At 35.3% G+C, this 16,954-nt stretch overlaps 2 protein-coding genes across 2 annotated transcripts in view; one reads left to right on the plus strand and one right to left on the minus strand.

The window, feature by feature from the left end:
• LOC121370167 (thyroid adenoma-associated protein homolog) overlaps positions 1-6,285 on the minus strand; it is a 69,261-nt gene extending 62,976 nt beyond the window's left edge. Inside the window, exons 1-2 of the mRNA XM_041495281.1 lie at positions 6,138-6,285; positions 2,002-2,106 (exon numbers count right to left, since the gene is read on the minus strand). Coding sequence (XP_041351215.1) covers positions 2,002-2,097 — 96 coding nt within the window. The 5' untranslated portion in view covers positions 2,098-2,106; positions 6,138-6,285. The remainder of the gene's footprint in view (positions 1-2,001; positions 2,107-6,137) is intronic.
• A 1,816-nt stretch (positions 6,286-8,101) lies between these two features.
• The window catches only part of LOC121371726 (pleckstrin homology domain-containing family H member 2-like), a 179,626-nt gene continuing 170,773 nt past the window's right edge, over positions 8,102-16,954 (plus strand). The window contains exon 1 of the mRNA XM_041497826.1: positions 8,102-8,236. Coding sequence (XP_041353760.1) covers positions 8,226-8,236 — 11 coding nt within the window. The 5' untranslated portion in view covers positions 8,102-8,225. The remainder of the gene's footprint in view (positions 8,237-16,954) is intronic.

Here is a 16,954-nt window from a genome sequence, read left to right on the forward strand (position 1 = left end):
ACTTTAATTAAACCACTGGGTTATGTCCCGCCCTCATGGATACAGTTATTTGTTGGTTAATACAGTCCACATTTACATCACGTGATAGACTTTAATTAAACCACTGGCTATGTCCCGCCCTCATGGATACAGTTATTTGTTGGTTAATACAGTCCATATTTACATCACATGATGGACTTTAATTAAACCACTGGGCTATGTCCCGCCCTCATGGATACAGTTATTTGTTGGTTAATACAGTCCATATTTACATCACGTGATAGACTTTAATTAAACCACTGGCTATGTCCCGCCCTCATGGATACAGTTATTTGTTGGTTAATACAGTCCATATTTACATCACGTGATGGACTTTAATTAAACCACTGGGCTATGTCCCGCCCTCATGGATACAGTTATTTGTTGGTTAATACAGTCCATATTTACATCACGTGATGGACTTTAATTAAACCACTGGGCTATGTCCCGCCCTCATGGATACAGTTATTTGTTGGTTAATACAGTCCATATTTACATCACTTGATGGACTTTAATTAAACCACTGGGCTATGTCCTGCCCTCATGGATAGTTATTTGTTGGTTAATAGAGTCCATATTTACATCACGTGATAGACTTTAATTTAACCACTGGGCTATGTCCCGCCCTCATGGATACAGTTATTTGTTGGTTAATATAGTCCATATTTACATCACGTGATGGACTTTAATTTAACCACTGGGCTATGTCCCGCCCTCATGGATACAGTTATTTGTTGGTTAATACAGTCCATATTTACATCACATGGTAGACTTTAATTTAACCACTGGCTATGTCCCGCCCTCATGGATACAGTTATTTGTTCGTTAATACAGTCCATATTTACATCACGTGATGGACTTTAATTAAACCACTGGCTATGTCCCGCCCTCATGGATACAGTTATTTGTTGGTTAATACAGTCCATATTTACATCACGTGATGGACTTTAATTTAACCACTGGGCTATGTCCCACCCTCATGGATACAGTTATTTGTTGGTTAATACAGTCCATATTTACATCACGTGATGGACTTTAATTAAACCACTGGGCTATGTCCCGCCCTCATGGATACAGTTATTTGTTGGTTAATACAGTCCATATTTACATCACGTAATGGACTTTAATTAAACCACTGGGCTATGTCCCGCCCTCATGGATACAGTTATTTGTTGGTTAATACAGTCCATATTTACATCACGTGATGGACTTTAATTAAACCACTGGGCTATGTCCCGCCCTCATGGATACAGTTATTTGTTGGTTAATACAATCCATATTTACATCACGTGATGGACTTTAATTAAACCACTGGCTATGTCCCGCCCTCATGGATACAGTTATTTGTTGGTTAATACAGTCCATATTTACATCACGTGATGGACTTTAATTTAACCACTGGGCTATGTCCCGCCCTCATGGATACAGTTATTTGTTGGTTAATACAGTCCATATTTACATCACGTGATGGACTTTAATTTAACCACTGGGCTATGTCCCGCCCTCATGGATACAGTTATTTGTTGGTTAATACAGTCCATATTTATATCACGTGATAGACTTTAATTAAAAAAAAAAAATCAACTAAAGTATACCCAACCATCATTATCATCATCATACAAACTATTAAAAAATATATATTAACATATACTGACACTAATTTACAAAATTTAATATTAAAATTAAAGTTTGTTTTGTTTAAGACACCACTAGAGCACATTGCTTTACTAATCATTTGGTCAAACATTTGGTCATTTTGACATACAGTCTTAGAAACCTGCTACATTTTTCCATTACTAGCAACAAATTTTCATATGCACCATCCCACAGAAAGGATAGCACATAGCACATACCATGGCCTTTGATATATACCAGTTGTGGTGCACTGGCTGGAACAATATTAATTTACAAGAAAAAACATATCCCAAATTTTAAGTAGCGATTGTAGATCATGTATGTTTAAATTTTCAATGATGACAAAACCTTTTTCAGCGTCTGAATATATGCCTTGCTGTCACCAACTTCCAGAAGACTTTTTAAACATTCAGAGAAGTTTCCATCAAAAACCTTTGCATCCATTTTTCCCCCCTGAAAAGATATTCAAATGTATTAAAATAATATACAGTATAATATTATAACCTATTTTGATCTTATAAAATAGCTATACTATACATGACGGCTTGCAGTGAACTCGTATGGAAAACTTGCTCGTATGGGGAAAATGCAGTGAATTCGTATGGAAATCCACAAGTGAACTCGTATGGAAGACTTACTCGTATGGGGAAAAATGCAGTGAACTCATATGGAAATTACAAACTGATATATCCAATACTGTATAGCAACTTGTGTGTAGTTTTTATGACATCAGAATATGTTCTAGATCAAATACATATATTACTTTCAATGTTACCTATAATGATAGCTATTCACATGTTGACAGAATGTGTTATACATACATACATTTATATATTTTATATGAAGGTATATTATCCATACTGGTGACATTGGATGCTTGTTACAGAATAAATTAAACCAGGGCTCGCGCTGTCGGTAGCCATTTTTTGTCTTCTGATGTGAACAAACGGTTACATAATCTATCTGATACCTCAAACATAATAATACTACCAAATATTCAATTAGCGACCGGTAACGAAAAACGGTATCATGCAGAATACAGCGTAGGCCTTATAATGTTTGCTTATTTTAATAATCACGGTTATTAATTTTTAACGGCATGCATTCAACATGTATGACAGCAATGTCTGGAAGATCTGTAACTTGTTTATTTACTTTGTAAAATCTTTGAACCAAAATAATAAAAACAGGCCGACAATGCATGTCAATTTAAATTACACATGCCAGCTCAGAGCCAAAAGACATGTAGGCCATCTCACGGTCTGAGTTCAACCAGACCGAGCGAAAACAAAACGTTCGTTAGACTGGTTTGTGTGTTTCACGTTAAACCAAATGGAAACGACGAACACCAATCAAATAGTTTGCGAACGTTAGGAAGAACGTTTGTTGGCTGAACTGAGGACAGCTCTTGGTGTGAATATACGTCACGCTTCAGTCAGCTGACACCCGCGTGTTAAGAGACATCATTGCGGACATTAAACAATACGATTACGCAAAAATAAATCTTTATGTAAATTTGTAGAAAAACAATAGTTATTCACATCAATGAAAACTGCAGTTTTTGTTTATTCCTTTGTCTTTGTTAATTTCGTACCCATGGTCGAGAGCACGCATGCAGATCGCGATAGCCGGAAATGAACATGCAGTATTTAAATTATACAAATTGCAGTTAAATGTACACTGAATAAAATTAGTTTACAGTAATCATATTTGTTAGATAATTTTAGATATAAAGTTGTAAGACTGTGAGGTGACATTTAATAAGTTAGCTGAATTTTAAAAAGACCGTAAATTTTAATTTTATTAAAGGATTTGTTGTTGGGGGTTTTGTTTTTGTTTTGTTGTTGGGGTTTTTTAATAAATGGAGTATACTGTGGTGAAGTCGACATTCTTAGCTGAGGTATTTGTAAGCAGAAATCACAACAAGCATTTAACACGACGCTGAAATCAACAGCAACAACATGGCACAGACATGGGGTGGGGAATTGATGGGTCACTTAAATTTTTTTTATTCAAACTAACATGCTATTTAAAGAAATAATGAGTTCTATATAAAAATAAAAATAAAAAGCTCTCAAATTTTTATTTGGGAAAAAAGGAAGAAAGAAAAAACACCACCATCCATAAACATCCACGCACCCCCATATTTCTGTATGTTTGTTAATTTAATGTCATATGCCTTAGAAGTGGGGGTGGGTGTATGGGGTACTGGCTTCAGACTCTGAAGATATAGCTTAACCCCATCTCAACCCCACTGAAAAAAATTGAAGTAATATATTAACTGTCCCTACCCCCATTAAGGTTTTGTTATTCCTATTTATTCCAGTTTGTACACAATTAGCTGAAAAAGATACATTTTCATATTCATATATAAATACTCTATACAGTACTGCGTAAAACAAATTTGGCTAAAGCATTTTCAATATGGCTAATGAAAATTCCATTTGGCTAATATTTTGGCTACAGGTATTTTTGATCCAAGGTGAGCCCTGTTAAACATGATTAATTGAACATACTTGTGTCAAGTTGTTTTCTATTGATTTGGAATTACACGGGTGACACAAAAATAGGTGACTGCCATTGACGCATAAACTGCGGTTGACACGCAAATAGTTGACTGATGGTGACATAAATAAGAAGGAATGCCAGACAACTCAGCCCGGAGGACAACTCGGCCCACGTCGAGACAACTCGGACCAGAGTTCTGAGACAACCCAGCCCACCGCGAGACAACTCGGCCCGGAGTCCAGGGACAACTTGTTGGACAAGTGTTGTTTTTTAAATTAAAGTATTTTCACTGAAATAAAAGAATGTGTTTTTGTTGGTATTGAATTAGTCCCACCTTAACCTAAACGTCCCGAAACGATTTTGAGACAGGTATTTATATTTATGGGGATTAAACATTTAAAATACATTTCTTGAATTTGTAACAGACTTTGAGACACGTGACTATGCGAATATGTGGATCTTTAAACTTATGTTTATATTTGTTATGCCGGTTTGTCTCGGAGAGGAAGATGTGACGGCGACAGAGGAAGGCCTTCAGGAATCTACAGGGGAAAATTTTCGAACTGTGGGGACGCTACACAGATGGTGACGTGTCCACTTCTAGATTCCTGTCGGCCTGTGGAAAGCTCTACACCCCTCCTGCGCACTGACTTATATCTCTTGCTGGACATTTTATTTGTATGTTCTTTTGGTGATTGGTGTTTTATTTCATTATTATAACTATTTATGTATATGTGTTCTGTTGGTTTTTTACGTATATATATTTCTATAGTACAATACTTCTAGAAACCCATCCGACACTACGATATGCGCGTACGACATGCACAATTATCATTCTTAATGGTGACCATATAGTTAGCGGTATCTATCAGTATACAACCGGCCTCGGTGGCGTCGTGGCAGGCCATCGGTCTACAGGCTGGTAGGTACTGGGTTCGGATCCCAGTCGAGGCATGGGATTTTTAATCGAGATACCGACTCCAAACCCTGAGTGAGTGCTCCACAAGGCTCAATGGGTAGGTGTAAACCACTTGCACCGACCAGTGATCCATAACTGGTTCAACAAAGGCCATGGTTTGTGCTATCCTGCCTGTGGAAAGCGCAAATAAAAGATCCCTTACTGCCTGTCGTAAAAAGAGTAACCTATGTGGCGACAGCGGGTTTCCTCTAAAAACAGTGTCAGAATGACCATATGTTTGACGTCCGATAGCCAATGATACGATAAAAAATCAATGTGCTCTAGCGGCGTCGTTAAATAAAACAAACTTTACTATCAGTATAATGCATTATTATTACTATAGTATAAAACTACGACATGGCCAACTATCATACTATCACACGGGGCCGAGTTGTCTCGGAAACGGGGCCGAGTTGTCTGGGCCGAGTTGTCCCCCGGCCGAGTTGTCCCCCGGCCGAGTTGTCTGGTCCCCATAAGAAGCATGTATACAAAACAAGTGTCAAAATACACATTTAAGAGAAATATCAAAGTATATCTGCATATCCATACATCCCCATACGAGTTCACCGTTATTTTTTCCAAACGAGTTCATTTTCCATACGAGTTTTCCGTTCATACGGGTTACTTTCCATAATGAGTTCACTGCATCCCTACATGACCATGCATAACCAATAAAATATTATTATCCACCATTGCTTGACATTCATGTCTGTGTTATTGATACCCTTTAGTTTAATCACTTTCTAAAAGTTTCTTTGTTTCTAAGCTGCTAGTAAGCAGCAGAGTACTCGGGCCAATGAATATATTATAGAGAAATTTGAATCCATCTAGCAGATAATGGCTGGGTTGTGTAGTATAAGACAACCAGATACTAGTCCAAAGCTGGCCATAATACTATTAACAAATCTATCTATTTAATTAGTGTCAATACTGTTATAGCCAGTTTATACATAAAATCGAAAATACGTGAAGCACGAATTTACATTACCGGCTGGTACAAATAATAAATATGCCGTACCTGAGTAATTTACACTTTGGATATAAATATAATTTTGAAGATGCTATTCCTCGATACCAGAAAGATACACTCGGTGAATTAAGGTTTGCAAGCCTCACGATACCAATACGTAATCGCTTTTTAAAAACATAAACAGAGCACTATGTGATGCGTGAAACGTGGGCGCAGCCATTTTCTAACAGTTCAGCATTAAATAATAGGTAAATGTTTTTGGGTTTTTTAATGAAATATTTACAAGAACGGAGCGAAAATGTTCCAGAATTATCTATGCTATAATTTCATGACAATTAATATTTGAATTTGAATTTTAAAATAAGAAAAACAAAACATGTTATGCTGCACAGTTGTTAATATTTCCGGTGTAAATATTTAGTTGATACCTATGATATATCCTCGCCGGACTAAGTACACTTGACCAAATAAACGTTGAAAGAACAGGGGGATCTTGAAAGGGATAGGGTGGGTGGGGTGTTTGAGGGAGAGATCTTTGATATTTCCGAGCGGAACAAGCGAAACATCGTTTTATATTGACCTCTCTAAATAGGGTAATTGTTTACATCTCGATCTATAGGGCCTAATATTCATATTTATATTTAATTATATAAGTATGTAGGTTTAGGGGATATTTTGCATTTGAGTGCAGTTTGAGGGTAAGAATGCGCGCCTAACATTTCAAAACTGAACAAATGTATATGATATCGGGAGGGGGAGGGGATCTCTAGTAAGTTGGTGATATAGGCGTATGAGCTCCTTTTTTTTTTTTTTTTTTTTTTTTTTTTTACCAATAGCCGATGTATTTTTCGTACTGGGATGTCGTTAAACATTCATTAAATCATTCCGTTCGTTTTCTTTTCTTCTTTTTTGTTTGGGGTGGGTGGGGGGGGGGGGGGGAGGGGCTGATGCAAATAAATCACTACGTATTTGTTCATGGAATACAACTAATATTGTAGGTAGAATGATGGAAATACATGGTGAAAATGTTTCAGGCCAGCTAATTTTGCACGAATAGAATATATCGTATCTTATGCGTGGGGCACAGGCTCGGGGGGGGGGGGGGGGGGGTATTTTAATCTTCTACGCCCTAAAGTGTCTGAAATCAAAGTTATTTAAAATTTTGTCCTCATGTTGTTTTTATTTTTACTAACCTGGCAAAATCAATGATTTTTCAAGTGTAGGCCTATTCACAAATAAGCATAACAAGGAGCGAGTTGACTAGTACTAGCCCAGAGAGACATATATATATGTATATATATTGTTAGTTTACTATGTACACAATATCGGTGTGCCCATACTATTTCTCGTTCCAGCCAGTGCACCACAACTGGTATATATATATGTATCTCTGGGCTAGTACTAGTCAACTCGCTTTTTTTTCTATTTTTTTCTTAAATGGTCAAAATATATTCCTCTCCCTACATTTTATAGAAATACAATATCTATAGTCACGTACATTCTTGGAGAAAAGGGAAAAAGAAGAAGAAAAGCTAGAAAAGAAAGATAAAGGAGGAGGAATAGTTGACAATATAATATTTGTTAGTTTACTATGTACACAATGATTAATGTTCCTCAAAACGTTTATTATTAACAATGAAATTCTGGACGGATTTACATATCAAAACATTATATTGGACATTGAAGTTTAATTTTTGGATCTCCAAATAACAAACGTTATAAAGTGAGTGAGGTTGGGGATTACTACACCGACATGTTTTGCATGACTTGGAAGCAACATGCTGCAGCAACAGCACCACCACCACCAGAAGCAGCAACAACAACAACAACAATGACGACGACTCATGTACAGTTGAATGCTGACAAAACAATGTGGAAACCTTCACCTTTCTGTTGACTATTGAAGGAACTCCCAAATTTATACATCGTTCTAGGCCATTCTATCATGGGAAATTTCCAGCACATTACACCGGTTAATAACAAGACAGAAAATAAACATTGCGTTCTGATCATGTGAGAGAAATCGATGAGTGTTTGACAGAAGTATTCAAGTGTTATCACAGTAAAAAATACTGTTCACTGTAACGTCAGAAACGTCACAGATCCATGTTTTTGTAATAATGAGACCACCTTTGCATGCTCTTGAGGTAATTATTTTGCAAAACATTAAAATAAAATCTATTTTAGGTGCAGTTTCTGAGTTTGTGGAATGCCAACCATTCCTATTTTGTCCCAGTACAAGATGCACCTCAATCAATGGCTGTGTGACTGTGTCAGTTCCCTGCAATTATAAAGATCAAGTAGGCCTATCATCTGTGAACAAAAATTCAAAAAATTCAAACTGGCTCTCTGAGCTGGTAATGCTGAGATGTTCTAAATGTAGCCAGAGTACTCTTGACTGTAAGAGAGCTAGACAGACATTTGGACAGTTATACGCTCTTATTACAGTCAGAGACCAAGCTATGTAAAGAAAGATTTCCCTCATGTGCTATCCTGTTCGTGGGATGGTGCATATAAAAGATTACTTGCTACTAATGGTAAAATGTAGTGGGTTTCCTCAAACACTGATAAAATTACCAAATGTTTGAAGTCCAGTAGCCGATGATTAATGCATCAATGTGCTTTAGTAGTGTCGTTAAACAAAACAAACCTTTTTTTTGTGATAGTCGGGCTCTTGTCGTATTATCGTATGAGACGGCCTCTGGAAGAAGGAATGGCTGAGTAGGTGATCATGTGATGCTATGTCACGATATAGGTCGGCGAACTTAGAATTCTACTGTCCGGAGTTTGCCAAAGCTTAGCTGAATGTGGGTGCTGTCGTAGTGTTTTCCCTAGCTTGTTTTAACATGGTGCAGCACCATGCCTCAATAGGCTAGCACCATCTTGCCTTAATCAGCATCATGCTGCCCTGAGATTAAGCAAGCCTTTTTCACTATTTAATTCTAAAATTGCCTTTATAAAACACCCAAAAAGGTATTATTAATTAATAAAATATGCCTTTTATATCTTTTGCCATTCATTTATTAAAGCAAGCACATAAATTACATTAATGTTTATTTCAATTAATTTTTGTGTATTTTTAATGAAAAACAAGTGCCACGTAAATGGTGAAAATGCCCCAAAAGTGTTTGGTCTACCATGCCTTGCCAAATTTCTAAGGAAGTCATTATGTCGGGTTTCTTTATGTAGTGTGTGTATTAGTGATTAATATCTGGATTTTTTAAAATCAGGAACTCGAAAATGATCAATGTAAATGTATTTGATGTCAAACAGGATTGTTGTGGTATTAGAGAAGGATTCTTTGACTGCTCTTTGGTGGGCAGCGATTGAAAGAAAATTACATAGCTTGGTCTCTAACTGTAATGGGGGCAGGACATAGCCTAGTGGTAAAGCGTTTGCTTGATGTGCGGTCGGTCCAGGATTGATCCCTGTCAGTGGACCCATTGGGCTATTTCTCGTTCCAGCCAGTGCTCCACAACTGGTGTAACAAAGGCCGTGGTATGTACTATCCTGTCTGTAGGATGGTGCATATAAAAGATCCCTTGCTGCTAATCGAAAAGAGTAGCCCATGAAGTGGTGACAGCAGGTTTTCTCTCTCAATATGTGTGGTCCTTAACCATAATTATGTCTGACACCCTATAACCATAAAATAAAAGTGTTGAGTGCGTCGTTAAATAAAACATTTCCTTCCTGACTGTAATGAGAGCATATGACTGTCCAAGTGTCTATCTAGCTCTCTTACAGTCAGAGTACTCGGGCTATTCTAAATGTAGCAACAAAATTAAAGTTTGTTTTGTTTAATGACACCACTAGAGCACATTGATTTATTAATTGTTGGCTATTGGATGTCATAATTTGGTAAGTCTGATGTATAGTCTTTGAGTGGAAACTGCCACAGTTTTTCATTAGTAGCAAGGGATCTTTTATATGCACTATCCCACAGACAAGATAGCATATACCACGACCTTTGATATACCAGTTGTGGTGCACTGACTGGAATGAGAAATAGCCCAATGTTCCTTCTGACGAGGATCAACCCTAGACCAACCTTGCGTCAGGTGAGTGCTTTACCACTGTGATACGTGCTGCCCTGTGTGTAGCAAGAAAACATGCAGAGCTGAATTTACACACTGATATTTCAATTACTTGTGTGAGTGTTTATGTGTTCAGTATGATTCTAGATAATTTTGCCCTGAACATATTTCGAACCCTGTGTTGTTTCGCCATTAGTCCCATTCAGCCAGGGTTGGTTTGCCCTAAATGTCATTTGTACCGAATCAATTCAACGCACACATACACCCCCGGTCCCCAATAAATATATATTTATTATTGTTTTGAAGGTTTTTTTGTTTTTTTCTGTTCATATATACAAGTAAAAGTTTTATTGATTAATTAAAGTGGATGGTTTGTTGTTTGGTGATGTATGTTTTCCTTGATATCCATTATTAATTAAAGTAGATGGTTTGTTGTTTGGTGATGTATGTTTTCCTTGATATCCATTATTAATTAAAGTGGATGGTTTGTTGTTTGGTGATGTATGTTTTCCTTGATATCCATTATTAATTAAAGTGGATGGTTTGTTGTTTGGAGATGTATGTTTTCCTTGATGTATGGTTAAAGTGGATGGTTTGTTGTTTGGTGATGTATGTTTTCCTTGATATATGATTAAAGTGGATGGTTTGTTGTTTGGTGATGTATGTTTTCCTTGATATATGATTAAAGTGGATGGTTTGTTGTTTGGTGATGTATGTTTTCCTTGATGTATGGTTAAAGTGGATGGTTTGTTGTTTGGTGATGTATGTTTTCCTTGATATATGATTAAAGTGGATGGTTTGTTGTTTGGTGATGTATTTTTTCCTTGATATCCATTATTAATTAAAGTGGATGGTTTGTTGTTTGGAGATGTATGTTTTCCTTGATGTTTGGTTAAAGTGGATGGTTTGTTGTTTGGTGATGTATGTTTTCCTTGATATATGATTAAAGTGGATGGTTTGTTGTTTGGTGATGTATGTTTTCCTTGATATATGATTAAAGTGGATGGTTTGTTGTTTGGTGATGTATGTTTTCCTTGATGTATGGTTAAAGTGGATGGTTTGTTGTTTGGTGATGTATGTTTTCCTTGATATATGATTAAAGTGGATGGTTTGTTGTTTGGTGATGTATTTTTTCCTTGATATCCATTATTAATTAAAGTGGATGGTTTGTTGTTTGGTGATGTATGTTTTCCTTGATGTATGATTAAGTGGATGGTTTGTTGTTTGGTGATGTATGTTTTCCTTGATATCCATTATTAATTAAAGTGGATGGTTTGTTATTTGGTGATGTATGTTTTCCTTGATATCCATTATTAATTAAAATGGATGGTTTGTTGTTTGGTGATGTATGTTTTCCTTGATATCCATTATTAATTAAAGTGGATGGTTTGTTGTTTGGTGATGTATGTTTTCCTTGATATCCATTATTAATTAAAGTGGATGGTTTGTTGTTTGGTGATGTATGTTTTCCTTGATATCCATTATTAATTAAAGTGGATGGTTTGTTGTTTGGTGATGTATGTTTTCCTTGATATATGATTAAAGTGGATGGTTTGTTGTTTGGTGATGTATGTTTTCCTTGATATATGATTAAAGTAGATGGTTTGTTGTTTGGTGATGTATGTTTTCCTTGATATCCATTATTAATTAAAGTGGATGGTTTGTTGTTTGGTGATGTATGTTTTCCTTGATATATGATTAAAGTGGATGGTTTGTTGTTTGGTGATGTATGTTTTCCTTGATATCCATTATTAATTAAAGTGGATGGTTTGTTGTTTGGTGATGTATGTTTTCCTTGATATATGATTAAAGTGGATGGTTTGTTGTTTGGTGATGTATGTTTTCCTTGATATATGATTAAAGTGGATGGTTTGTTGTTTGGTGATGTATGTTTTCCTTGATATATGATTAAAGTGGATGGTTTGTTGTTTGGTGATGTATGTTTTCCTTGATATATGATTAAAGTAGATGGTTTGTTGTTTGGTGATGTATGTTTTCCTTGATATCCATTATTAATTAAAGTGGATGGTTTGTTGTTTGGTGATGTATGTTTTCCTTGATATATGATTAAAGTAGATGGTTTGTTGTTTGGTGATGTATGTTTTCCTTGATATATGATTAAAGTGGATGGTTTGTTGTTTGGTGATGTATGTTTTCCTTGATATCCATTATTAATTAAAGTGGATAGTTTGTTATTTGGTGATGTATGTTTTCCTTGATATCCATTATTAATTAAAGTAGATGGTTTGTTGTTTGGTGATGTATGTTTTTCTTGATATCCATTATTAATTAAAGTGGATGGTTTGTTGTTTGGTGATGTATGTTTTCCTTGATATATGATTAAAGTGGATGGTTGGTTGTTTGGTGATGTATGTTTTCCTTGATATCCATTATTAATTAAAGTGGATGGTTTGTTGTTTGGTGATGTATGTTTTCCTTGATGTATGGTTAAAGTAGATGGTTTGTTGTTTGGTGATGTATGTTTTCCTTGATATATGATTAAAGTGGATGGTTTGTTGTTTGGTGTTGTTTGGTGATGTATGTTTTCCTTGATATATGATTAAAGTGGATGGTTTATTGTTTGGTGATGTATGTTTTCCTTGATATATGATTAAAGTAGATGGTTTGTTGTTTGGTGATGTATGTTTTCCTTGATATCCATTATTAATTAAAGTGGATGGTTTGTTGTTTGGTGATGTATGTTTTCCTTGATATATGATTAAAGTGGATGGTTTGTTGTTTGGTGATGTATGTTTTCCTTGATATCCATTATTAATTAAAGTGGATGGTTTGTTGTTTGGTGATGTATGTTTTCCTTGATATATGATTAAAGTGGATGGTTTGTTGTTTGGTGATGTATGTTTTCCTTGATATCCATTATTAATTAAAGTGGATGGTTTGTTGTTTGGTGATGTATGTTTTCCTTGATATCCATTATTAATTAAAGTGGATGGTTTGTTGTTTGGTGATGTATGTTTTCCTTGATATCCATTATTAATTAAAGTGGATGGTTTGTTGTTTGGTGATGTATGTTTTCCTTGATATCCATTATTAATTAAAGTGGATGGTTTGTTGTTTGGTGATGTATGTTTTCCTTGATATATGATTAAAGTGGATGGTTTGTTGTTTGGTGATGTATGTTTTCCTTGATATATGATTAAAGTAGATGGTTTGTTGTTTGGTGATGTATGTTTTCCTTGATATCCATTATTAATTAAAGTGGATGGTTTGTTGTTTGGTGATGTATGTTTTCCTTGATATATGATTAAAGTGGATGGTTTGTTGTTTGGTGATGTATGTTTTCCTTGATATATGATTAAAGTGGATGGTTTGTTGTTTGGTGATGTATGTTTTCCTTGATATCCATTATTAATTAAAGTGGATGGTTTGTTGTTTGGTGATGTATGTTTTCCTTGATATATGATTAAAGTGGATGGTTTGTTGTTTGGTGATGTATGTTTTCCTTGATATCCATTATTAATTAAAGTGGATGGTTTGTTGTTTGGTGATGTATGTTTTCCTTGATATCCATTATTAATTAAAGTGGATGGTTTGTTGTTTGGTGATGTATGTTTTCCTTGATATCCATTATTAATTAAAGTGGATGGTTTGTTGTTTGGTGATGTATGTTTTCCTTGATATCCATTATTCATTACCTAGGGGCGGGACGTAGCCCAGTTGTACAGTGCTTGCTTGATGCGCATTCGGTGTGGGATCGATCCCTGTCAGTGTGCCCATACTATTTCTCGTTCCAGCCAGTGCACCACAACTGGTATATTAAAGGCTGTGGTATGTACTACCCTGTCTGTGGGATGGTGCATGTAAAAGACCCCTTGCTGCTAATCGATAAGAGTAGCCCATGAAGTGGTAACAGCGGGTTTCATCTCTCAATATCTGTGTGGTCCTTAACCATATGTCTGACGCCATATAACCGTAAATAAAATGTGTTGAGTGCATCATTAAATAAAATATTTCTTTTTATTATTCATTACCAAATACTAGGTAATTTCACACGTTGAATAACAGACGTTATATTACTGGAATTTGCATGCCACCGATATATTATTATAAAATTTCTGCATTTATGCGATTTCCTCAATTCTGATTGGATGACGTCGAAGAAAAATTGAATGTTAACCTTCGATAAACTTCAGAAAATGATGTCATCATGCCAGCTGGGACGTCATTACGTAAAACAGGTTATGGAAAGGACGCTAGAAGCTGATCTATGTGTATTTTAACCAAATATGACGTGTCCAAGCGTTTGTGCATACGTTTTAGAAGAGGGTGGGGGGGGGGGGGCTAAATTATGAATTTATGAGGGTTAAGACATGCTTCCCCGGAAAAGTATTGAAACAAAGAGAACATTTGCTTGATGGGGGGGGGGGGGGGGGGGAGGGGTTCAACTGCTGTAACCCACCCTCTGCACAAGCTCCTGTCTTTGTAATTATATAAAATCTGTTTATCATTTTTTAAATGAATTTATCAATTTAGCGTAGTAAAAGAGTTTAAACTAAACACCTCAGAAAATAACGTCATTAAGTCAAGTGGGACGTCAATACATAAAGCAGATAATGGAAAGAATTTTAGAAACTGATTTATGAATTATGTCTAGTTTTAACTAAATAAGTTGTGCTGTTTGTAATTATAAGAATTGTTTGTCATTTTTGTTTGCGAATTTATTGATGTATAACAGTCACAAATTTGCTGTTCGATTTTATACAATTTGTGACTGTTTATACATTGAATAATTTGCATTAAAATTACGAACAATTCTTATATACAACAATGTAATAGATCAATGCAGAAGGACACTTTTCATAAATGATTAACACAACTACCGGACACGGAGGACTTAGCATGCATGTTCAGTATTGTTTTTTTAAAAGTATACAAAAAGCAAAGAAAGCAGTGTATATAAGTTACAATGCAAACAATGGTGGCGAATCAACTTGGGACAAAGCAACCTGTTGCCATTCAGTTCCATCCACTGCTCCACAGTTGGTATATAAAAGACTGTTGTATGTGTGTTTGTGTTCCTTCGTGTGGTCTTTGGAAACATTCAAGATATAAATAAAACAGCAATACTCACAGAAATAAAAAAGAAAAAGTTCATGGAGACTGAAATTATTTGTAAATTTTGCTTTTTAATCCTACATCCTTTGATGCAAAAATAGATCTCAGTTAACAAAAGAATAATCAAATATAGTGAAATGAACTAGTTAAGAAAATATAATTCCAGACTCCATGAGTAGATGACATTCTTCACTATGGGTATATTACTGTTTTATTTATATCTTGACCAATGGTTCAAATTATTGTTGGAATCTTGCAACAAATGTTTATTTTATTTGCTTAGTATAATAGATAATAGTACATCTACACAAATAAATGAACTTATTAACTATAAGCTAGCTTATGGCTGACAGAGTTTCTGCCTGAGGGTAAAATGGGTATGGCGCCATACCCAAATATTTTGGCAGATTTAAACAATTTTTTTTGGACGAAATTAATTCTTCTTATTATTACTGTATGATTTTCTTAACCCTAACCCTCAACGTAACCCATTTTTTCTGGGGGAGGCCCCCCATACCACCTGTTAACTGTGGTTACATTCAATTCCATAGCGCCATACCAAATAACACTGGCTGAGTTCTCTAGTACATCTGTCCACAGGGACACCTGGTGACTGGTAGATGTATTATTAACTTCTGTATATATTGGTGGGATTGCATAAATTGTACTTTTGAGATTTACATATAAGCACCTCCGCCAGTAATAGTGCTATTGATCCTGTTTTAACATTGACATTCTGCAGACCAGTTGTGCTGTATCTCATCATTATATAAATAGTTGGACCCATATAATAGTAGTCCCAGTCACATTTTAGGGACAGAAAATTCTTGAATATATTTTTGCGTGGGACGGGGTGGGGGTTGTATACTGCACAAAATTCTACTTTTCTACTTAGTAGTAGAATCTACTCTTTATTTCATTAAACCAGTGTTCTGTAGTGGTGTCGTTAAACAAAACAAACTCTAACTTTTAACTTTATTCCCTGCAGCCTACATGGTATTACGACTATGGTTTTGGAGGCGGGAGTGGGAGAGAGGAGGCACATAAATATCAGTGGCCTAGAGCTTCCAAATACTCTAATACATCTCTGTAAATAATTATGTTTTTAGTAATATTAGTATTACTTGATACTTTTGATATTACAAAATATGTCTTGTTTTTGTATTTATGATAGTTTATTTGTTTGTTTGTTTACTTTGTTATTATTAGTATGATACACTCGCAATCTGCCACCTCCCATGTTAAGTCCTTTTAATATTATTTGATATTTTTAATATTATGTACATATATTTTGTATTGGTATACATTTTGGTATTAGTATACATTAAATGTTGGTATTATTAGTCTCCTGCCAGTCCATCCGGATGGGACTATAGGTTTCAGCTCCATCCTTCTGTCTGTCTGTCTGTCCGTTTGTCCTACATACAGCTTACTGGATGTTTTTTCACAATGCCTTGAGATATTGAGTGGAAAGGTTTTGCATAGCTTTATTATGTACTGTTACAGATAAAGTTTGATTTTCATGACAATTTACTCATGTTTGACTGAGTTATGGACCTTGAACTTAAGAGATACAAAAATTAGTTTTCCAGACTCTTTTTTTTACAATGCCTCATGATATTGAGCTGAAATTTTGTGTCTAGTTTTTTCTGATTAGCACTTACAATTTGTATTTTGTGTCTAGTTTTTTCTGATTAGCACTTACAATTTGTATTTTGTGTCTAGTTTTTTCTGATTAGCACTTACAATTTGTAT

This window comes from Gigantopelta aegis, chromosome 4, assembly GCF_016097555.1.
Source record: "Gigantopelta aegis isolate Gae_Host chromosome 4, Gae_host_genome, whole genome shotgun sequence".
Taxonomy (NCBI): Eukaryota; Metazoa; Mollusca; class Gastropoda; order Neomphalida; family Peltospiridae; genus Gigantopelta; species Gigantopelta aegis.